The sequence below is a fragment of the Phyllopteryx taeniolatus genome, chromosome 9 (assembly GCF_024500385.1).
Source record: "Phyllopteryx taeniolatus isolate TA_2022b chromosome 9, UOR_Ptae_1.2, whole genome shotgun sequence".
Lineage (NCBI taxonomy): Eukaryota > Metazoa > Chordata > Actinopteri > Syngnathiformes > Syngnathidae > Phyllopteryx > Phyllopteryx taeniolatus.
In genome coordinates, this window is record NC_084510.1 from 11,382,924 (window position 1) to 11,407,390 (window position 24,467).

At 40.9% G+C, this 24,467-nt stretch overlaps 2 protein-coding genes across 8 annotated transcripts; one reads left to right on the forward strand and one right to left on the reverse strand.

The window, feature by feature from the left end:
• The first annotated feature begins 840 nt into the window (after window positions 1–840).
• On the forward strand, window positions 841–9,829 carry thoc7 (THO complex 7). 5 transcript variants are annotated; one of them, XM_061785706.1, is made up of 8 exons: window positions 841–970; window positions 1,184–1,304; window positions 2,702–2,832; window positions 2,979–3,065; window positions 3,287–3,344; window positions 4,142–4,208; window positions 4,284–4,353; window positions 9,455–9,829. In XM_061785706.1, the coding sequence occupies exons 1-8, from the start codon at window positions 952–954 to the stop codon at window positions 9,493–9,495; spliced, it is 594 nt and encodes a 197-aa protein (XP_061641690.1). In that variant the 5' UTR covers window positions 841–951; the 3' UTR covers window positions 9,496–9,829. The 5 variants fall into 5 exon arrangements, with proteins under 5 accessions (XP_061641690.1, XP_061641686.1, XP_061641687.1 ...); XM_061785702.1 differs by lacking the exon at window positions 9,455–9,829 and adding an exon at window positions 6,576–7,733; XM_061785703.1 differs by lacking the exon at window positions 9,455–9,829 and adding an exon at window positions 6,576–7,733 and having other exon boundaries at window positions 2,705–2,832.
• Window positions 8,007–21,588, reverse strand: synpra (synaptoporin a). 3 transcript variants are annotated; one of them, XM_061785699.1, is made up of 6 exons: window positions 21,401–21,588; window positions 21,216–21,281; window positions 12,797–12,921; window positions 11,161–11,359; window positions 9,385–9,576; window positions 8,007–9,309 (listed from the first exon to the last, which is right to left on the reverse strand). In XM_061785699.1, exons 1-6 carry the CDS (start codon window positions 21,416–21,418, stop codon window positions 9,058–9,060), a joined length of 852 nt encoding a protein of 283 aa, XP_061641683.1. In that variant the 5' UTR covers window positions 21,419–21,588; the 3' UTR covers window positions 8,007–9,057. The 3 variants fall into 3 exon arrangements, with proteins under 3 accessions (XP_061641683.1, XP_061641684.1, XP_061641685.1); XM_061785700.1 differs by adding an exon at window positions 15,462–15,620 and having other exon boundaries at window positions 21,216–21,584; XM_061785701.1 differs by lacking the exons at window positions 21,216–21,281; window positions 21,401–21,588 and adding an exon at window positions 15,462–15,625.
• Between the last annotated feature and the right edge of the window lie 2,879 nt (window positions 21,589–24,467).

Consider the following 24,467-nt stretch of genomic DNA (forward strand, 5'->3'; position numbering starts at 1 on the left):
GGAATGTCTACTAGTTCTAGTTTGCATTGATCGGTAGCGCCTACCTGAGGGAAGGAGCTGGAAGAGCTGGTGACCGGGGTGCGGAGGGTCAGAGAGGATTTTGCACACCCTTGTCTTAGTTCTGGCAGCGTGCAAGTCCTCAATGGTGGGTAGGGGGGTACCGACAATCCTTTCAGCAGTTTTGATTGTCCGTTGCAGTCGGAGTTTGTCCTTTTTTGTAGCAGCACCAAACCAGACTGTGATGGAAGAACACAGGACTGATTCGATGACCGCTGTGTAGAACTGTCTCAGCAGCTCCGGTGGCAGGCCGTGCTTTCTCAGAAGCCGCAGGAAGTACATCCTCTGCTGGGCCTTTTTGAGGACGGAGTTGATGTTGGTCACCCACTTCAGGTCCTGAGAGATTGTAATTCCCAGGAACTTGAAGGTCTCGACGGTTGACACAAGGCAGCTGGACAACGTGAGGGGCAGCTGTGGCGAAGGATGCCTCCTGAAGTCCACGATCATCTCTACAGTCTTGAGCGTGTTCAGCTCCAGGTTGTGTCGGCCGCACCACAGCTCCAGCCGCTCCGCTTCCTGTCGAAGCGGATGATCAGAAGAAATGGACAGCACATGAGTTAAATGTGTCACAGAAAAGGGTCTGAATACTTATAGCTGTGTGATATTTCAGTTTTTCTTTTTTAATAAATCCGCAAAGATTTCAACAATTCAATTTTTTTTTCTGTCAATACGGGGTGCTGTGTGTACATTAATGAGTAAAAAATGAACATAAAAGATTTTTTAAAAATGGCTGCAATATAACAAAGAGTGAAAAATGTAAGGGGGTCTGAATACTTTTTGTACCCACTGTATGTATGACTGTGTTCTATACCGCTCGTACAGTAGAGGGCGGTAAGCACATAGCATTTGGTCTGCTCCCAGTAAGTGAAGTGGTAGAAGAAGACTACTGAAGGCATGGGGTCTGTAACCGATGGTAAGCACTATTGTCATCTCTTCATTTGAGTTTATCTCTGTTAAATGCCAATTGAGTTGAGTCGATGCTCTAAAATAATAATTAATGTTTTTACTCGACAATGTTGTGAAAGTCACACATATTCCATACGGAATAGTAGGCTACCTCGTAGCATTGCTAGCAGCTAGCGGCTAGCTACGTGACCCATAACGGCGTCTTGTGGTTCTTTTCCAGATGAAGTCATTCGAAAGCGTCTTCTTATCGACGGCGACGGAGCTGGGGATGATCGGAGAATCAATTTGTTGTTAAAAACCTTCACCAAGTGGTGCAACTCGCCTGGGACACCGGATGAAAGGCAAGTGAACTCGACAGACATTTAGTAGGTATGTTGCTTAAATTTTCAGACTGTTATGTCAAAATAGACAATATCATTTGATAGATGAGTGTTACACGAATACAATGAGCCCCAGTTCGTAAGAATCGGAAAGGATAAAGGATTAGGTGATGATAGAAAACGATATGCTGGTGAGTCACTATTATTATCAGGGTTGGCACAGGGCTATGAAACCTCTTAGCCAGTGTGGCTAAGCATCAAAATCTCCTACTGTAGTTGTGTAGTTAGCCACAACGTCATGTGTATTTATGTGGCTCAACCTTTAGCCACACGGAGCCAGTCCTCGTCACTGGGAACTAAGCCGATGTGGGCCCAATTAAAACTAACTAGTCATCAATCAGGAGTAGGGTTGATCGATTAGGGAAAACAGTCTTAATTGTTAGATTTTGTTTTTCTTTTAAGCAAATATTGCAATTTGTGATTTAGCATGTGACGGAAGTTTATCTTCAGCAGTCTTTACTAAACACAATAAATAAATTATTCTATAGTATGAGCATCACAGCGGTTAGCACATCCGCTTCACAGTTCTGAGGAGTGTCAGTGTCAGCCAAATATTGCGATCAGTGGAGAGTGACACGAGTGACGCTTTTCATCGCCAAGATGTGTGTATAAAAGCAGGCCAAATGGTAAACTATATTTAATGTTAACTAATGTTCTTATCAATGAAAGTAAACATGTTGAAATGATTCACTTTTCTTTTAGGACTTCATACATAGAATTTTCTCAAATTCAAACTTTTTAGTTGAAAATAACCATATTCTAAATATTAAAATAATAAATATTAGTAGGCTAACTTTAGCTGTCAGATAAATGTAACAGATTTCAAAAGCAGGACAAAGTGGTCTAAATTACATAACATATACATAATATATCTCAAGTCGGAAGTCGTGGGTAAAAGAACATCACACACAGAGAGAATAATGAAAAGTGGCATAAAATCCTTAATCGGAGTCTTACAAATTAGGGCTCATTTTATTCGTGTAACACTCCTCTATAATCTGTCCATTTTGATATAAAGGTGTTTTGAAAATTTGGGTAACAATGCTATGTATAGATTCACTACACACAATGTGAAATATTGCATTGCTTTGAGTTTTACAATTTGGATGATTGTATTTTACAGCTAATGAAAACCGCAAATTCACCAAGAAAATATAATTTTATATAAGAAAGCATCAAAATGACTTGAATTTTTTGGGAAAAGATAACACTAATACTAAAAATTTGTTTGAGTTTGAACTTTTCTAAAATATTATTATGGTTTTTAAATGAACCTTTACGTATCTTTCATCTATTCATCGCACACTTTCACTGTAAGGAAAAAGTGTTTTAAAATATTTCTTTTTTTTTCTTTTAAGCAGCTTCACACAGTACCAGAGGATGCTGGGTACATTGGCCCAATGCGAATTCTCCTTGGGAAAGACCCTGATGGTCTATGATATGAATCTGAGAGAAATGGAGAATTATGGGAAAATCTACTCAAATATAGGTACATATTTTTTCCAGTTCATTTATTCATAAGTCAATACTGAAAGTTCATTTTCATATTCTGTACTTAGGGTGTCAAAACTAATGCAGTTTGTGTACATGTTGAAACACTATTGTCCAATGAACCCCCTTTTGTCATCATGACAGAACAAAATATAACTTCAGCACACGAGAAGATAGCGGAATGCAAAAAGGAAATCCAGAGAGCAAAGCGAGTAAGAAAGAACCGCCAGGGTAAGAATTTTTATGCATTTCCTTTAAGTCAAAATCTGTTAAGGAAGTTACTGTATCTATTTCTAGTGTAGTGAGCCAATGCTATGTTAACAGCATAATCACATTACACTTCTTGAGTTACATTGTATGAATGAGTCAGGTTTTTGTTTTGAATATACATGATTATAGCAGGTGTGTGGTGCTTTTCAACCTTTTTTTGTAATCCTATATTCCTCCTGCAGAATATGATGCTCTAGCAAAGGTTATTCAGCAACACCCTAATCGTCACGAAACACTCAAGTGAGTTAATCTTTACAACTATCTAAAGACGAACCTTTATAGTCGAACGCAATCTGTTCTGTGACCGCCTACAGTATTTGTTTTTATTTTTCTTTCATTTTTGAAACCAAAATAAAATCTGTGCCTGGGTGAAATCGTAGGCTTAATGAAAGTGTTTTATGCAACAGTCATAGATGTGTTAAAATAAGACTCAGGGTCTTGTCAGTGAAATCTCTTAACCTATATACCGCCAACCACCACGTGAAGGAGGGCAAAGTATTGGGACGCTGGTGGAGTTTTGTTGCTTTCATTCTCATGTCGTCTCACTTGTTGAGGCTGTCCCGTTTTGAATATGCATAACATAAAATGTTAAAGAAAAGCAACAAAAAAAAAAAGTACAAAGTTTATTCTTCGGCCCGCCAAACGCGTCTAAAGTGGTCCATTGGCAAATGGCCGCTTTGAACCCACAATTATTTTTATTGTTGTGAAAGTTCATGGACATTTTTGGTTGGGTGTTATATCTGTTAAGCTGCAACGCTGTTCACTGGCGATTCAAGTTTTGAAATTCAGCAAATCCAGTAGGCAACAATCAGCCGCTCATAGTAAAACTAGTGGCAGAACCTCGCACACTGTGAGACAATTCACCCTCTTCGCTCGCTGTGCGGCTGTCCTTAGAGGCCTACTGAGCCAAGTTCTCGTTTGATCTGGGGCATTCAACTTTAGAGGATCTACTGTATTTTATTTTAGTACTGACCATTTCATTCAATATGTAAGAGCACTTGCTGTTATAATATTGTCATTACTTCGTCTGCTTACAGACAATTGGAGGCACTTGACAAAGAACTCCAGCAATTGTGTAACATCAAGGAGAATGTGGATGCAAAGGTAATGTTGTTCTTTTTTTTTTTTCATAACTGGATGTATTATTTAAATGTCATGAACTGTGTGGTGTGATTTTAGTTGGAACTACGGAAGAAACAGTTCCATGTACTACTCAGTACCATACAGGAACTCCAGCAGACCCTTGAAAGTAAGCAAACAAGGAATTTTGTTTCGTTAGGTCACTGCATTTGCAATGCCACATTTAGAACTTTGGTTTACCTATATCATTGTTACTGCCTGTCGACCCGCGCAACAAATGGTAAAATGTCCAATTGTTTTATTTTTCTAAATCATTTGATTCTCACACCCTAGATGATGAGAAAATGGAGACTGATGAAAACAATCAGCAGAGCCCGTCAGAAAGCGCTGAATGAGGATTTGTTTTATTTAGAATCAGTTGAACCAATTTTGTATGTTATTTTTTTCTGTATTTTTAAATAAATGTGAAAAATACTGTCTCTTTTAAGTTGGCATCAAACCGCTTGGACTTTGGCTGTCAGTGAAGTCAGTGCTGTCTCTGATTTTGCGTTAAATTGTCTCTAAAGAATTAACCAGCCTTTGGTTTGGAATTTGAATCCCACTACCAGCCACTATGTTCTAAAATCTTAATTATGCTAATTTATACAATCTAATAAAGAAAAGTACAGGGGTAGTATCAAAGTATCAAATAGTCTTCCTTTGCAAAGATAATGCTCAATTTGTTTCGTTGGACACAATGAAAGAATATATTATTGTAGGTTTTCCAGTCTCTGCTTTACTATGCGATTTTTAATAAAGTAATAATCCCTTAAATTATAGTTTATGCAAGTGAAACTGCTTTTTACTTGGTGGTTTTCCCCACAAGACATAAAAGGGTCATATATTGAAGTCAATTGGAAAACATTTTAATTGCATGTATACAAATTGGTCTCTGCCCACCCACTCAAATGTAAAATTACACAACTAAGTAAATCTGTAGTGAGCTACCTATTCTCAAAAATGTCTGAGCCATTAAGAATTGTATTGGATTGCCAGCAGTAACAGTGGGGCTAATTTACATAGTTTCACTGCAGTGAGTTTCCCCGCCCATAACTTGGCACATAGGATGGGTGAACATCCTCCATTTCCAGCGACAGCTAGAGTGTTGCATCGGATGACACGGAGGTGCTATCGTACCAAAGCCAATCAGTAAGCAGATCTAATCATCACATACTCTTTTTGGCGACGTTTCTGAGGTAGGATCTCATTATATTTGTAGTTGGTTGTTGCAGCGTTAACTTGAAAATGATGCAGTTGAGTTTCAATGTAAAGCGTGCCACAGCAAAAAAAAAAAAAAATAGTACATATAAACTGACTCACTCATAATGGCACATGCGTAAATAAGTAAATGCGATACAAGAAGGAACTCACTTGAAATTTATAAACACTTGCCAAAAATTGTTTACGTCATGCAAATGTTTATTTGCATAATTCCTTTGAAAAAGGAAACTTTCATAGATTATATATTCAGGGCCCACAATTTAAACTATTAGTTTAACAAGTATTTATTTGTTTATTTTTAAATAGTTTGGGCTTCCAGCTTATAAAACCCACAAAATCAGGAATTCAAAAAATTAAAATACTGTGACGAAATCAGCCCAAGTTTTGCAGGCCATAAATGTTTTAAACTGAGTGTCACACACTAATCATCTACTGAAATCGAAAGCAACTGCACAGCTTTCCCCAGGTGTGATTAAATTGCTTCAGTTTGGTTCAATTGTCTCAGTTGGGTTCAATATGGGGAAGACTGCAGACTTGAGAACTGGCCAGAAGACCATCATTGATATCCTTCATAGGCTGGGTAAACCAGAAAAGTTCATAGCTATGGAGGCTGGCTGTTCACAGAGTGCTGTGTTCAAGCATATCAATGGAAAGTCTAGAGGAAGGACAAAATGTGGCAGGAGAAGATGCAGCAGCAAAAGAGATGACCATGGGCTTCAATGGATTATTAAACAGAAGATTCAGGATTCTAGCAGAGATCCAGAAAGAGTGGAATGAGGCGGGAGTCACAGCTTCAAAAACCACCACATTCAAGCGCATCCGGGAGATGGTCTACAACTGTCGGGTTCCTCGGGTCAAGCCACTTCTGAGCCTGAACCACCGTAGGAAGCGTCTCAACTGGGCCAAAGAGAAGAAGGACTGGACTATTGGCCAATGGTCCAAGGTCCTCTTTTCCAATCAAAGTCAAGTGTGCCTTTCATTCGGGAATCAAGCTCCAAGAGTTTGGAGGAAGATGGTGAAGCACAGAACCCAAGCTGCTCGAGGTCCTGTGTGAAATAACCACAGTCTGTCATGATTTGGGGTGCAATATCCAGTGCAGATGTTGGTTAACTCTGCTTTCTTTAATCCAAGGTCACCCCCCCTACTCCCCCGGAACGTGGGTGAAGTTCTGCCGGAGGTGGCAGTTGAAACTCCTTCTGACAGGGGATTCTCCCAGACGTTCCCAGCAGACCCTCACAATACGTTTGGGCCTGCCAGGTCGGACCGGCATCTTCCCCCACCATCGGCGCCAACTCACCACCAGGTGGTGATCAGTTGACAGCTCCGCCGCTCTCTTCACCCGAGTGTCCAAGACATGCGGCCGCAAGTCCGATGACACGACCACAAAATAGATCATCGAACTGCGACCTAGGGTGTCCTGGTGCCAAGTAGACATATGGATACCCTTATGCTTGAACATGGTGTTTCCTCATGGACAATCCTTGATGAGCATAGAAGTCCAATAACAGAAGACCACTCGGGTTCTGATCGGGGGGCCGCTCCTCCCGATCACGCCTTTCAAGGTCTCACTGTCATTGCCTACATGAGCATTGAAGTCCCCCAGCAGAATGATGGTGAGTCCCCAGCGGGAGCGCTCTCCAGCACCTCCTACAAGGACTCCAAAAAGGGTGGGTACGCTGAACTGTTGTTATACAATGAGTATACCCACACCTGCTTGGCGCCTCTCACCGTGGGCAACTCTTGAGTGGAAGAGAGTCCAACCCCTCTCAAGAGGACTGGTACCAGAGCCCAAGCCGTGTGTGGAGGCGAGCCCGACTATATCTATTCAGAACTTCTCGACCTCTCACACCAGCGTGAGCTCCTTCCCTGCCAGAGAGGTGATATTCCACGTCCCTAGAGGCAGCTTCTCTAGCCGGCAATCGGATCACCAAGGTCTCCGCCTCCGGTCACCACCCAGCTCACATTGCACCTGACCCCTATAGCCCCTCCCACAGGTGGTGAGCCCAAGGGAAGGGGGACCCACGTTACCCCTTAGGGCTGTGCCCAGCTGGGCACCCATGGGTGCAGGCCCGGCCACCAGGCACTCACCTTCGAGTCTCACTTCCAGCCCTGGCTCCAGAGGGGGGCCCCAGTGACCTGTGTCCGTGCAAGGCAAAATGTTTTCCTGTATTTTCAATCTTCATAGGGTTCTTTGGAGCTTTGCTATGTCTGGTCCCTCACCTAGGACCTTTTTGCCATGGGTGACCTTGCCACGGGCTGAAAGCCCCAGACAACTTAGCAACTGGGATCATTGGGACACACAAACCCCCTCCATCACAATAAGGCTGCCTTAATATGTTCATCCAAATGAACAATTGTGTGTGACAATTGGAACACTGAGATCTGTATGTAATTAATGAACTGCCATTTCCAGTAATAAGTCCAATGCGTCGTTTCTTTAATATAACATTTAACCTCTACCATAAAATTCAAGATGATGTATATATTCCTATTCAAAACACGACTTAGTACGACTTTGCACAAAGCAAGCCGACAGCAGAATTGATACCTGTATCAATTTTAACATTTGACAGCAAATGCATGATCTGCTAATAGGAGAACTTATCAGTCATATCATAATTTGCTAAATTTTATAATAACATTGACCAGCACACATTCATACATAGAGACTGTTGAACACATGGGCATCATGAGCTTTTTTTATTACCACATGCAAATAGGTCAACAATAAGAGTTGCACTTGTCATATTTCTTTAAACAAACATCAACTTAGCATAGTCTCTTCAAGTATCACTTCTTCAAATATAAAACACAAACTTGATTGTGAGTTTAGAATAAAAACTAAGCAACCTTTGCATATAAATATGATACCATTTACACATGCTTTTTTTTTCCTGGGCTTTTGATATGTCAGTGGACATGCTGGCATGCTTCAACTAGAGCAAAACCCCATTTAATTATTAATAATAATAATTTGTTATTATTATTACTAATAATTTAATTAATTTAAACCATATTTAAAACCCTATTGTTACAAGTCTGACATGCATGGACAACATTCACAGTAAATTGTTGCAAGAGCACCAACTTGAAAATAAATAGGGGAAACAATCCTCTTCACATGATCAAAACAAATTTATTTTACCTACTTTGTCTAAGCATTTTGTTGGAGTCACATAACCACAGATACTTTATTAAAATTAACTTCCAGTTAGATTAAAAACTGAAGACATAACACCAATCCAGTTAAAAAAAACATTTAAAAATAGAATTGCAGAGACTATAGAAACATACAGTATCATGCACACATTTTCAAATTTTGGAATATACAAATACAAAAAACATCCATGTCCAAACCTTTTTAAAACATTACCAAGCACATACTGTAGATATGATCCAGTGAGGAAATTGAACATATTGTATTCACCCCCCCCCCCCCCCCCCCCCCCCCAAAAAAAAAAATAAACAGAACGAGTAAAAATATACCTGACAAAACTTTAATTCATTGGGCTTAAACTCTTCTAACTTCTTGGTCATCTTTTTTTCCGACATTGCTATCACCTGTTGCCGTGTTTAGAATGCGGAAGCACCACTCAAGGTATAAAAAGGCAAGCTATATTTGATTGCCATAGGAGGAAAGCCCTCCAACCTGACTGTACTCGGATGGCTGGTCCAGGTCTCCCTGGGTGTTGTAGCTCCCAGACTGATCAAAGCTGCCCTGGTTGCGGGTCTGCTGGGTGAAGGTGCCGGTCTGCTTCTCGGAGGCCCCGCCCACAAACCTGGTAGCACCTTTGTGCCAACCAGTCTCCTTGAAGACAAACCAGATGTTCCCCGCCCAGAGAACAAAGTTGAGGAATCCAAACACCTGGAGAGGAGCAGTGTGAACATGTTTTAACATTTGGTAGATTTTCTGGACATTTCTGCCCATTTTATTACCTACCACTGAGTTGTTGAGTCCAGACCAGTGTGGTTCCTGCACAGAGCCACATTTATTTCTCTGATCTTTACAGGCAGAAATAAGAAGCTGAACCTCATCCGGATCTGTCGCTAACTTGACATCAGACAGAGCTTTGGCCCAAGCAGAAGAGCTGACGAGCCACATGAAGGAGAACACAACGGTCACAACAAAATCCTAAAGGGATGTAAGACAAACATTTATAAGCAAGCCTAATGAATACATCCTCTCTTTGTATTACAAACCTAGAAGAGCAGACCCCCACGAATTAAGGTTGCACAAATAAAGTGAAAAAGTGGTGGGTACAAAAGATACAGATCTGCTGTATATAATTTTGACACCGACGCAAATGCAATGACATCGTCAACAAGTGTTATCGCGATTGTTCAGTACTCTGTCGAATCAAAATTAAAACTGTCAGCCAAATTCATACAGTCTACTACCGCACGCCCTTATCTAAGAATTATAGCGTTATTGCATGAAAATCTGGCGTGAAGTGGTACGTGTGGCAAGGGGCAACAAAAAGCAACAGAGGCTAATGTTAGCTGCGCGTCACCCACACATACAGCCTCACAGAAAATGTTCATGAAACTTAAGGTCAAATTAAATTCATGGTATTTCATCAATCATAATGTGCTTTCAAATTTGGCCTGAACCAACCTTTGAAAAAATTGACTAAGTATTCAGTTGCCTACCTTTAGCTTCTAACTCTCCTGTCTCTCATTTCTCTTCGGGCAGCATTGTGTAGCCTACCACCCAGACTGTGTAGTGAGCGATGAAATGAGTCGCTTAGTACTAGTTTGCAAGTCCTACAAGGTGGAATTAAACTGTTTGCGTTTTTGCCCTCCCACTCCCCGTGCAACATTACGTACTGTACAACATTCCAATTCCAAAGCTCCATATGGTACCTTTACATGTATCGTAATTTCTCGTGTATAATGCGCACCCATGTATAATATGCACCCCCAAAGTTGACTTCAAAATTCTGGAAAACCCTTCAGCCTTTGTGTAATGCATTTTTACAATGCATGATTTTGCTTCTACCTATATGATCAAAACATGAAATATTTGTATTTTGTTCGTTTTTAAAAAGAATTATTCTGAAGTTAAGCACTTTATTTGAACACATAATACTTTCTTTTTATTTACTTGGTCTTATTATGAAATTCACAGCCCTACTTTTACAGTATTTAGTAAATGAGAAAACACAACATTATACGGCCAGAATTTGTAAGATGGGTACAATTCTTTAAAGAAAACATGAAGGGCCAGGCAAAACACATTTAATTTTATTTTCATGGGATTCAAATTAAACTGTCAAGCATTTCAGAAAAGCATGATCATTAAACAAAACATAACCATAAAGAAATGAGTGACGGTTGTTGTTCAGTCATCATTTCACAAATTCTGCCTGGGTATGTAAACTTATGAGCACATTTGTACATATATGCAGTCATATCTAGCCCCTGTCATATTGGAATGAAAGTGGAGGCTACACCTTTTTCATAATCTCTAGGTAACATACTAGAATGAACGAGTACAACTTCTTCATAACCTCTCGGGGGCGGTGGCATATTGAAATGAAAGTGTACAGCTTTTTCATAACCTCTAATTGGCGGCATAAATTTATAAAATGGTCAAGTATTTTTCATTTTCTCCTATACCTATGTATAATTCGCACTATTGATTTATGACCATTTTTTGGGGGGGGGAATGCGCATTATACATGAGAAATTACGGTACATAATTTTAGACACTCACGATCAGTGGTCCTCGGTTGTTTTCACTGTACTTGTTATGAAAGAAGATGTAGACAACAGTGGCAACAAGTGAGTAGAGGAAAGCAAAGACTGCAATTGTAACGAAGAACTCCGCAGAGGATGAAAAGTCTCCAATGAGAAAGAGGCGCTCCCTCCTCATGCCCTCACACATGGGTGCTTCAAACGACACCTGGTGCAACCTGATGCAAAATAGACACAGTGATCACATTCAAATAACGTTTGCTTCAGAGCAATGGTTCTCAAACCTTTTACACAGAGTACCACGTAGAAATACTTAGCTCTGCAAGTACCACCATCGTTGACCAACATTAAAATACAGTAGCATAGTAGGCCTAAGTGTTGATCATAAACAACACAGGTTTTATTCCAAATATGATTTCAAACCTAATTACTGTAACACTATGCTCAGTTTAACATTAATGTTGTAATCATCCATCCATCCATCCATTTTCTGAGCCGCTTCTCCTCACTAGGGTCGCGGGCGTGCTGGAGCCTATCCCAGCTGTCATCGGGCAGGAGGCGGGGTACACCCTGAACTGGTTGCCAGCCAATCGCAGGGCACATACAAACTGACAACCATGCGCACTCACAGTCACACCTACAGGCAATTTAGAGTCTCCAATTAATGCATGTTTTTGGGATGTGGGAGGAAACCGGAGTGCCCGGAGAAAACCCACACAGGCACTGGGAGAACATGCAAACTCCACACAGGCGGGACCGGGGATTGAACCCGGGTCCTCAGAACTGTGAGGCTGACGCTCAAACCAGTCGTCCACCGTGCCGCCATGTTGTAATCAAATATACAAAATTAAAAACGGTATTTAAATAATTTTTCAATCAAGAAGTAAAAAAATGAATATATAATTGTTTAAAAATAGTTCTTGGAGATCAAATAAATGAAGTTAAATACAACTGAAAAGTACTTGGGCAGTGATTCTTCCACATAGCAATAGAGGTTGCCAAATCACACTTTAAGAATCATTGCTTTAGATAAAGTACATTTGGATTTAAGTGGGGCATATTCTAACATGTGCTTATAGCTAGAGTATGTAACAATTTTTTTGTTAAAAAAAAGTCATTTTCACCCAAGCCACTTCTAGAGGTGAAGATACAATGCAGATCAGCTCCTCTATCTGTATTTTTCAGTATTTGATTTATTTTCTTTTTTTTTAATATTCAGTGACACTGTAGGGCGGCACGGTAAGACCTGGTTAGCACGTCTGCCTCACAGTTCTGAGGACTGGGGTTCAAATCCCGGCCCCGCCTGTGTGGAGTTTGCATGTTCCCCCCGTGCCTGCGTGGGTTTTCTCCGGGTACTCCGGTTTCCCCATCCCAAAAACATGCGTGGTAGGTTGATTGAAGACTCTATATTGCCCATAGGAGTGAATGTGAGTGTGAGTGGCCGTTTGGGTTATATGTGCCCTACGATTGGCTGGTGACCGGTTCAGAGTGTACCCTGCCTCTCGCCCGAAGATAGCTGTGATAGGCCCCAGCACGCCCGCGACCCAAGGGCATTTATAGTAGTTACTTAAAACACACTCCAACTATTGTGTAAAACAAAGCAACTGAATAAAAAAGTTAAAAAGTGTTTAAATACGAAGATGAATGGGTCTCACCTGAAAGGATAAGCAAAGTCAATGGCAATGCTAAGGTTGCTGCTGGTCTTCTCCATGCAGTCCACACTAACCCGCAGCTGCCCAGAGTAGCCCCCACATGTTGCGAAGGCAAATATGGCAAAGACCTAAAGAGAGGCAAAAACATTGTTATTTACTATGGCCTGGGCTTTTTTTCCCGAATAGCATAGTATTTCACAAAAAGATTCAGATCAAATGCTGGTCTGTTTTTTCCTCTGCATTAGCGCCTGGTTCCACCTGTTCGTAAGCATTTGAGTTTTGTTTTTCAGCCTTTGTTGTTTTCTTGTATTTCATGCAAAAAGTGTCCATTGTAGGCTCATTAGTTTTAAATCAACAGATATTTCTTAATAATTCTAGTTTTTAAGCTCTGGTAAATTCCAACAAGAATGTCACCATGTAAACAATTCCGAGTACATGCATTTTGGCAATTCTGCTGTGAAGTCAGTATAACACCATCAATGGGTGGATGGATTACAATAGCTGCAGTATGTCTGCAATGTGGTGTGAGGGGAAAACAGAATTTTAGAGTCTTAAAACTGACTTTTTTTTGTATTTGGCTCCCATGCACCGGCACCTTATGACGACTTCATTCCAAACAAAGAAATGTGCATTTGCTTTCAGACGCAAGATACCAGGATTGACTGTTTTGTGATTGTGCACGATAATTGGAAACACTTGACACAGTAAATGCATGCACCTATCAATGCAGCAGTTGTAAAAAAAATTTTTTGAAAGGCATTAAAACACTATGAATAAAATGTATAAAAAAATACATGAAAGCTGTATCCGCAGTGTGATACAAATGTATAGTTGTTTGTTGTTGTAATTTTATGGCCCTTAACAGATTATTTCTATTTCCACCAATCTGTGTGGTATCAATGGTTTCAAAGTTTGAACAAATTGTTGAACAGAATCTTGGAATGGAATCTTTGAGGTTCCACTCTGTGTCTCAGGACATGAGAACTAGACTTTACACCGATCTGATTGGCTTGATCGGTATCTGCCGATAATTAGCATTTTATGCTGATCGGCTTTAATGTCATAATTCGCCGATTGATCGGCTCTGCAAAAGACATTTACTCCACGTCGTAGCACTGTAAATATCTGACAACCAATAAACGTATTTACAAAACAAAACATGGCGGTGTGGGACAGACAACACGTAATGCCTGGATCAGTCTACAAGACAAATTTGGTCTTTCACAATTGCACTATGTCAGACGACTGCAATAAAAACTTGTATTCCGATTCCACCGCATCCTGTCTTTTACGATCACTGGGCTTTATCTTGTCAATTCAAACGCGACCGGATACACTCGTTACCAAAAGAATCCAAGCGGGGTTTATGAAAACTCACAATCACATTCACACCCCCGCCAATTTAGACTTTTGACACCTGCCAATGAAAATAGAGGCATAGCAACGTTTCCCAGACTGACGAGATTAACACCTCCACACATTCTACTGCATATTATTTAATATATGTCCAAGTTTGGCGGGCAACAATTGGCACACTTTTTGTTATCTTTGTAAAAACATGTCAAGTATAACAAAATGACTGTCATGATGGGATTTGCTCATTTAAAAAAAATATATTATTGGCCAGTTTCCCGTCATAAACATAAAACAGTATTGACAGTGTATTGTGTGCCCTGTGGGATGTTGTCTGAAAAACATGAAATCAACATTGGAAGCCAATCCAGAATTAGTGTAAAAAAATAAAAATAAAAATATGAATGAAAAAGTCATCCGTTTTCTACACTGTTTTTACTCCTTAGGGTCGCGGGTGAGCTGGAGCCTATCTCAGCTGACTTGGGGCGAGAGACGGCTCCAGCCAATCGCAAGGCCCACATAGACAAACAACCATGCAACACTTACAGCACATTCACACTCCACTCCAAAAAGGAAGGCCGGAAACCCAAACCTCACAACTACTGCACTGTGCGATAATATGAATTTTAAAACAAATTAACACTTAACAAATCTGAAGTGTACACTGCAGATGGAAAACATTTTAACATTAGAATTGTGGTAAAGTTTGGGATGAGAATAGATTTACAGATTCACACAGTCACATAAGCAATTTCTCCAACCCAGTGTTTGCTTTTGCATGATACGATTCTGGTGGATATTTTTGCCTCAAATTTACCCTGTGACTGACTGGCAAGTGGAGGGTGTACCCCATTTCTCAGTCATAGTTAACAGTATAAGCAGTATTGACAATTGAAGAATGGATGGATTTTGTATTTAATGGATGCTATTTGAAAGGATCCTCTGTGGGTTTGAAAGTGTCATTTTCCTGCATAATCAAGCTTCAGGTGGAGTTCAGAGTCTGATTATGGCCATGTCAGAATGTACAATGGAAACCTTGGGGATTTAAATATTATTTTCATGGGGCCCCGAGAATAGCAATCACTAACAGTGGCCCAAGTCGGCCTAATTAGACAGGTCTCATTATAATATACATAGAATCACACATACACAAAAAAGAACTATACAGTTCAATCTTATCATGCTCAGGCATTAAGCATTGCCAAACTCAAATAGCCAAATGGGAAAAAGTGGCCAGAGATGGAGAATAATAAATGCTCTTAAATGTTACCAAAAACCCCTGATAATGATCTCTTGCCTTACGTATACCACCCACCTCCACCCTCGTCCAGCTGTCTCCTTTTCCCGTGATTTATCCGTCGGGTTTAGCCCTTCTCATTTCAGGCTGGGGCCTTTGAACAGGGGAGCGTGTCATTGTAGCGGGAGGGTGGCCGCTAAGCCTTGCACCCTGTGTGTGTTTATCTGCCTCTCCCAGCTGGGCTCCTCAGGGAGCAAGCCGCAGAGAGAGAGAGAGAGAGAGAGAGAGAAAAAAGAAATGGAACGGCGAGAATAAGATGCTTGGGTACAGAAATGAAAAAAAAACATCTCCTTTTTTTGCCCTCTTTCCTGGACTACACGGCATTGAATCACTTTAAATGAAGACCCTAATTTACAGCTAAGTTTCATAAACAAATCTCATGTCAGCAAAGAAAAAGACGTACCAAAGAAATTTCAAATTTAAGAAGAGTAAAAAAAAAAAATATCTGTACAAATGACATCTTGTCAGACAAATGACACACGATAGTATGTTAACTCCATTACAAATAAGGTGCATTTCTACAACATAACAGGTCAGCGCGAGGCGTGGGGGTGTGTCCACTATGAGCGTGCCCGTGAGTGCACGACCAAGCTGTTTTTGTTGCTACGCGTTGCTAACGGAAATGACTAAGACGGCTACCGACTAGGTAGCACCTTCACGGAACCTCCACGCTGGTTATTCGTCTTTTGGCCAAAACTCAAGAAAAACAGACAACTGACAAGAGTGTTAAAATGCCGCTGTAAAGGCAGACAATGAGTTTATGTTGCTGACACAGCAGGTGATTGTACGACTGCAACAACAGGACATTTTCACAGCACGACTTCAGTAACAGCAGGAACACTTGAAAGGCTTTGTCACAATAATCAGGGACTCAAAAAAAAAAGACTGGATGCACTTTCACTGGTGATACAGCATGCTTACTTTCTATCTGTCTATCTAACAGGCACAAATCTGAAAGTCCACTTGAGAAGGTACATTCTGTAAATGGATTAAAACATTCCTGTGTTTGAACTCATCCATCCACTTTCTGAGCCGCTTATCCTCACTAGGGTCGCGGGTGTGATGGAGCCTATCCCAGCTATCTTCAGGCGGGAGGCGGCGTACACCCTGAACTGGTCGTCAGCCAATCGCAGTGCATATATAAACAAACAACCATTCGCACTCACATTCACACCTACGAGAAATTTTCTTCAATTAACCTACCAAGCATGTTTTTGGGATGTGGGAGGAAACCGGAGTGCCCGGAGAAAACCCACGCAGGCATGGGGAGAACATGCATACTCCACACAGCCGGGGCCGGGATTTGACCCCGGTCCTCAGAACTGTGAGGCAGATATGCTAACCAGTCTTCCACCGTGCCGCCCTCTTTGAAATCAATAATATTTATTTCTTTTTTGAGTGTGGTTGCTCTGCTCTGTGACCCCGCCCTCCCACTTGAGTTGTGGGCACACACACACAGACACACACACACACACAAACACACTCTCACACTATCAATTAGTCTGGCCAACAAACAGCTTCTTCATTCGGTCATTTCAGTGAACAAAGAAAATAATGTTTCTGTAAGGCATGCATGTGTTTTGGGGTACTTAAACGTATTTGTGGACAATATTGGAACTATATGGACTTGACATGTTCTTAATTATTCATGTAAGAAACAATGATCCAGTTAATCTGAATCAAAGTCCTAAAAGCTAACCACTTGATTAACAGCAGCACATGAGAAAGCTTGTCTTATCTTTTTACAGCAGCAGCAGCGTTATAGAACAAATGTAGGACTCATTTAGCGGCAGCTAATCCCTTCAAGCACGGGGAGTGCGTTTTGTCCTGCATAGCCCAGATTCATCTACCCCACTAACTCATTTATTTCTCTCTCTCTCTCTCTCTCTCTCTCTCTTTTCCTCACTCTCGCTCTCTCTCTCACACACTCCTTCCCAAAACCATACAAATCTTTATGGTTTTGGCTTTAATAAAGATCTTTTTTACATACTGTTCTTCTTTGATGGGCCTTCAATGTCAATTGAGGTGCCCAACATTATCCGATCTACTGTATAGGTTCGAGGATATAGGTAAAAGAAAAGTTGGACTATTTGATTGGTAACAGACAAAACAATCACTCTAGTGAGGTCAGTTGGACTACTCGAAACGTTTCTAACAAATAGCCAATGTTAGTTTCGGATAACTAAATACTATCTGAATTTCTCGTGCCATGCTGCGCATGTTACAATCAAGATTACAAAGATTCATGTAAATAACACTGAAAACACGACAACAACAAACACTGACACACACTACTCAGATGCTGAACTACCTACACATATGTATTCTCTTGCTCTTCCCCTTGTTTTGATTTGGTCTGAATGTACTTTATGTGTGAGTGGACATTGTGCAACAGTCTGTCAAAAACATACCCTTATGCATTATAGTCCACTGAGGTCAGTGAAAAATGATGCAAAACAAGAGTGAAAATTGAATTTTTCAAGGATAACACAGACCAGTCCGAGATCCACTGAGATGGAGTGTAGCTCAAACACGCTCAAGCTTATTGCTTAAGGGTCTAGGGCAATCTTTTGAAGATTAAGATAAAGTAACATGACATCAGAGTGATTATAGAGTCTTCAATTCCTGAACTGAGGTTTGCCACTTTGACATATATTGCAGTACTGTATAGGCATTTTTGAGGATTTCATATGGTGCCCACAATGAGACAAGATAAATAGCCATTCAGTTAAGTTCCAACGACGACATCACTGGGATTCTGGGTCAGCCCCGTCTTACAGATGATGAGAAGATCCTGACTCACAAAGGGGACTAAATGATCACTCATTATTTGTTACTTATTCACTTGCATTTTGCTTCCACACAATTTGCCCCAACGTGACGTATGACACAATGTGCTTGAAAAAGTGTGTGGAGTGTTGCAGCCATGATGATGCTTCAATGCATAAACAAATGTATATCATTACTATCAAGTGCTCATTCAACTGTACAATTTCGCTCCCTTTCTCATACCATCGCTCTTGTGTGACCACACACACACATACGGTGAAGAGCTTGGGCACATCTCAAAGGACAGCTTCTGCATGAGTTAGTCCATGGTGGAGAGAAGGGGACCTACAGCTGTTTGGAACAGAATATGCCAGCCAGAGATTGTGTGCCAAACACACACACACACACACACACACACACACACACACACCATCAGTATTCTTTGCAGATATGGTAGCTAATGACTTCCAATCTTCCAGCAAACTCACTGGACTGCTGCAACTAGCAATGTTGACGTGAACAGTGAACATACCTTCATTGTCCGCATGGCCAATCAGGCCATTGGACATTTTTTTTTTCACGTGTACTAACCAACTAACAAACTTGTACTTCTACTAGCTTTGAAACATGTGCACTGCCATTTGGTTTGTTTTCATGGTCAATCCAACAACGACAAAACATTGCGTGTAGTGGCTCATCAGTGTTCAAGAGTCAAAAACATAGTACTCAAACAAACAAAACTATTACCCACTGATGAAAACACAACCTCCTTCTCAGAGGTAATGTTGTAATGGACGCCGCAAAAAGTCTGATCATTTTCAGACAAGCTAAAGCCTAACCACAGCTATATTATTGTAATTTGGGCCAGTGTTTGAATTGCCAGCAGAAAGGTTGAGAAAGTTATCATCCCATCAGTACAAAAAAGAGAAGGTTATATTTGTCTGTGCTGTGACCTGCTTCCCCTGGGGTTGTTTCGCGGGTGTGTGTATGTGCGAGACACTTTCTTGGTTATTTCGAAGGTTTTTCTGTGGTGATGGGCAGAAACGACATTCTCCTTTCTTTGTGTTACCTCTGTCGTGAAGGACAGTTACTACATTTTCTTGTTTTTCAGTTCAACCTCTTTAGTGATAGACACTTTGGCAGCTCATATGTGGGATGATTAAAAAAATAAAATAAAATAATGATAATAATAACAATAACGATGTGTTCAATGAATTGATCTCTAAAATGATTAAGAAGGTTGGATGCCCGCCGTTGAAATAAGTTTGACATCAACCACACACGTCCAAGGAGCTCGCGTGTCTGTCTGCCTGCATGGACCCTGATCAAATTCACCAAAATCACATTAGATCACCTGCGCCAAATCTTGGACGTGGTATGAGCTGACTTAAGTTTAGACAGACCTTCTGACATCAAACTCTCACTCCACCAAGCACAACTCCAAGGGCGCAGCCTCGCTGTGTCGACTGTGCTTGGTGCAGACAGGTCTGCCAAATTGGCAAATGCACAGGAAGTCTTGCACTTGCACGAAAATTAAGATGCGGCAGTTTTTACGCTGAAGCGCAGCTGCGCCGTCTACGAAAATAGAGCCTTTTGTTGTATGTCACTAGTCTCTTGTAGCAGGTGCTCATCTCCGGTGCCGCAGTCAGCAACACAGCAACTATCATTTTTCAAATACAAATACAGTAATCCATTTACATCTGCTATAATTCATTTACCACCATAGCGCAGTATATACACATTGCTTCCTTATCTTTTCCCCAATCTATCCATATTCTATCGCACAAGTGTCAAACTCAAGGCCCGGGGGCCAGATCTGGCCCGCCACATCATTTTATGTGGCCCGCGAAAGCAATTCAAGTGTGTCAACTTCCATGATTCTGGCTAAAATCTGTTCAAAATGTTTGTATAATATTCATATGTAATAAATAGTAATGATCTATTGTAAGCATGTTTTGCCTCCAAACCCCTTTTACAGCTACTTGAACAATAGTTGAACAAACCATTATCCTTGACTTCTGATTTCAAAACGAGTTATCCATCAATTTGTTGTCTCTGTGTAATAATATGATGAGGCAATTAAACATTGATATGGTTTTACAATCATAATGCCCCTCTGAGGAAAACTGTATCCACAACGTGTCCCGTGACAAAAATGAGTTTGACACCCGTGTTCTATAGCATTTGTCTTCATTAGGGTCGCAGGTGAGCTGGCGCCTATTCCAGCTCTCTTTGTATGAGAAGTAGGGTATACCCTGACTGGTCACCAGCCAAATGCAGGGCACATATAGACAACAAAAACATTCGCACTCACGCGTCAAGGAAGAAAGCTATCGTGTTTTTTTTCAAGGTTTCCACCTTCAAGGGAGTTTTTTTCTTTTCACGATAGTGCTTGCTCATGAATTGGATGACTTCTCAAATTGGTGGGAGTAAACTGAATACATGAGTAAAATTGACTCCTGTTGCAAGACAGAGAACACTGCAAACAGAAATGGACTTTTAGAAGATTGTGTCATTAAGGTCTACTATATACATTGAGGTAATTAAACAACATCGACCTGTGAGTTTTCGCACACGATTGACAATTTATCACACACCCGCGCACACACACAAATAGACATTTACATGATTCACTTCACAAGAAAGAACAGACTAAAATATTTGTTTTTCATTGTTACTCCTATTGACTTTTGCCTTCATGCACGTTGTGGTCGAGGTGACCCTAGGCATCCAAAATACGCACCAATGGAACACATAATTCATAATCACATCATCTTTCTATACTATAATATAGACTCATGGGGGGGGATTGAGCCACAAATCACAGCCATGTACTGTAAAGGCTAATTAAGCTAATATCGCCAAATAATGATGATGGTGACTGTACGGACGGTTGTGTGTAAACGTCCCCAACGTCACGTTGAATCCACATTATGTAACTCACCGTTGTTGTTTCATTAAGTTAGCACATTGGATAAAAAAAAACAAAATGTTGCGACTTACCCATTCCAAAACACGGATAAATCCCAGAGGTAATTTAAGCACCTGAAAGGTCCCCGCGGATGCAAGCTGCAAACACACGAGGGAAGTAAAATGTTGTTGTTTTTTTTTGTTTGTTTTTAGTTTTAAATCAGCATACAATTTCTAACTGTAACGTGCACGTCGCAAACGTTCTGCGATTTACTGGCCTGATTTGCAGTGTCCATCCCAGCAGTGTTTCCTCGTCCTACTCGCTTGATTGGACGTAAACAAACAGCAAAGGGAGACCCAATGCAGTCAGTGTTGCGAGGTGGGATCAGTCCAGTCAGTCAGTCGGGGGGGCTTTTGGCTGCGATTCCGACTCCATCCGGAAGAAAACGAGTCTCCTCTCCCTCTTGTGCCAATCATGGTCACTTCTGAATTATTTAATGTGCTAAAATGAAAAATTGAATGAAAAAAAAAGGATCACAGTAATTTATCATATCAAAAAATTAAGAGTTAGTGTAGGGACATTTTTAATTCCGTTGTAAATTGTTTTCGCCACTGTAAGTAATAACTGGATATCCTATTTAGACAGCACATTGTAAAATGTTATACGCTAAATTTGGCAAGTTTTAAAAAAAAAAAATTTTTTTAGATCAGAAAAAAAGAAATAAAGAAAAATGCAGAGCATAATTTCAGAACTTTTACAGAACAATCCTTTTCAATTGTAATGGCAAATTCTCATGTTATCATACTGCAAAAGAACATAGAGACTGTGCGCTGAAAAATTCTCCCTGTTTCCAAACATACTTACAGTATTATCGTGATTTATGTTTGCAGTGGAGTACAGTCATGGCCTTCAAAGCCTTCTCTCTCAAAATCACTGACCTACATTGATTCACAGCTTACACGAAATTGTATTGCCGGCAAGGTGGACGACTGGTTAGCACATCTGCCTCACAGTTCGGGGGACCGGGGTTCAAATTCCGGCCCCGCCCGTGTGGAGTTTGCATGTTCTCCCTGTGCCTGCGTGGGTTTTCTCCGGGCACTCCGGTTTCCTCCCACATCCCCCGCCCAAAAAACATGCGTGGTAGGTTGATTGACGACTCTAAATTGCCCGTAGGTGTGAATGTGAGTGTGAATGGTTGTTTGTTTCTATGTGCCCTGCGATTGGCTGGCGACCGGTTCAGGGTGTACCCTGCCTCCCCGCCTGAAGATAGCTGGGATAGGCTCCAGCACACCTGCAACCCGAGTGAGGATAAGCGGCTCAGAAAATGACTTCTCTAAATGATTTGAAACAGAATATGCCATATATATATATGTGTGTGTGTAAAAAAAAATTATTCATACAAAAAACTACAAATTCAATATAAAGTAGCAAGGAAATGAATTTAAATAAATAATCACCTAACCTATCTTTATTCACTTAAATATGATCATAAATCTATGGGGTTTCCCTCACATCATAGTGTGACGTAGAGGGACCTCCTTGTGTGTCGTTATCCAATCCGTTCCACTTGTTCACATAGGCAACATCCTTATTACTAAAATATAAGTCCATGTTTTACTTGTGACCTTGCTTGCACTTGTACCTGCCTCTATTAGCATGTACATTTGGTGTGTACATGGGTCACTAGCTCACAGGGTTGATTAAAAGTAGCGTGAGGAACAGAACATATGGATGGACATAGGAAAGTTTTTCAAGAAAGAAAGTCATCTCACTGCTGGTAGTAACAATTAGTTAGCTCCCGCCACCGGCAAACAGAAACAGAAAAGTCCCATCCTACTACTAACTAGCTTGTCAATTTTAGTCTGAAATGCATTGTGAAGCTCCTGGCTGTTTACATAAAAATGGAGGTTGTAGAGTGATATGTATGCATTAATTCACAGCATGAAACAGCAGCGGAACTCATTCACTTATAGTTGTCATTAGTGGATAATAATCCATTTTCTGTACCACTTATGCTCACTAGGGTCGCGGGGATGCCTATCCCAGCTATCTTCGGGGAGAGGCGGGGTACACCCTGAACTGGTCGCCAGCCAATCACAGGGCACATATAAACAAACAACCATTCGCACTCACATTCACACCTATGGGTAATTTAGAGTCTTCAATGAACCTACCGTTCATGTTTTTGGGCTGTGGGAGGAAACCGGAGTGCCCGGAGAAAACCCACGCATGCAAACTCCACACAGGCGGGGCCGGGGATTAAACCCCGCTCCTCGGAACTGTGGGGCAGACGCTCTAACCAGTCGCTCACCGTGTCGCCCATTGTTAACTCCTCAAAGGGAAATTGTTCTTTATAATTCTTTGTTAATTGAAAATCATGGGCTTGGCTGACTTTGTGACAACACAGTGACCTTTTTTTTTGCATACACTGTAACAATGCGTACACATTTTTTTTCTTTTTTAGTGGTTTATGCTGTAAACATATGGCCTGTGTTTGTGTACTGTATTAAAAACCAGACTAAAATAACACTACACATCGAACAGTGACTTTGAACTTTTACCAATGTGTGTGAAAGTGTGTGCGTCCCTGTTACAATAACAACAGTCCAGCTGGGTTTTCCATCATTGAGGTACAGATGGAGCTGAATGTGTTGAGAGGGGAGTAGAAAGAGTGAGAGCTAGGCGACAGAGCAGAGCAACAGTATAAGAACAATTACCATTCTTCTCTTCTGTCTAAGCCTATTTGATATTGAGGCTTGCTGAGGAATTATAGTAGAGCGACTGGGTCAGCTATTTATCCATCTCATCCAACAATGCAACACTCCACAACCCCGCAGCAATTACTGCTCAGCTGGAACTGCTGCCAAAGCTTGTCCTTATCCTCTGATGTTGATGTAGATTTACAGCCAAGCCAATCAAGAGTAAAAAAAAAAAGAAGAGAAGACCCTGCCATAATGCACATTTGAAAACAGTAAGAACACAAAAATCTTATGGAAAACTGATTTGTGTGCATATGTCACACTCAAATGTTAATGATATCTATCATCACGTGGCTGTGATAGCAATAAAGCATGATTCGATACCGAAACAAAAGATGTGCTTTGGAAATGTTTTTGGGTAAAATGCCACTCACGCTGGTCTCATCAGGCACCAGTTAGACAGCGTACATAATTAGGATTAACTGTAGCCTGATGGGAAAAGAGAGAGAGGCAGAGAAAGAGAGAGAGGAACAGCAACAGAGAGGGAGGGAGTAAGAGACGAGGAGACACAATTTATTATCTGAAGCTACACTGCATGTGCCCATATTACATGACAATACAGTCACATAAAATGACACATCCAGC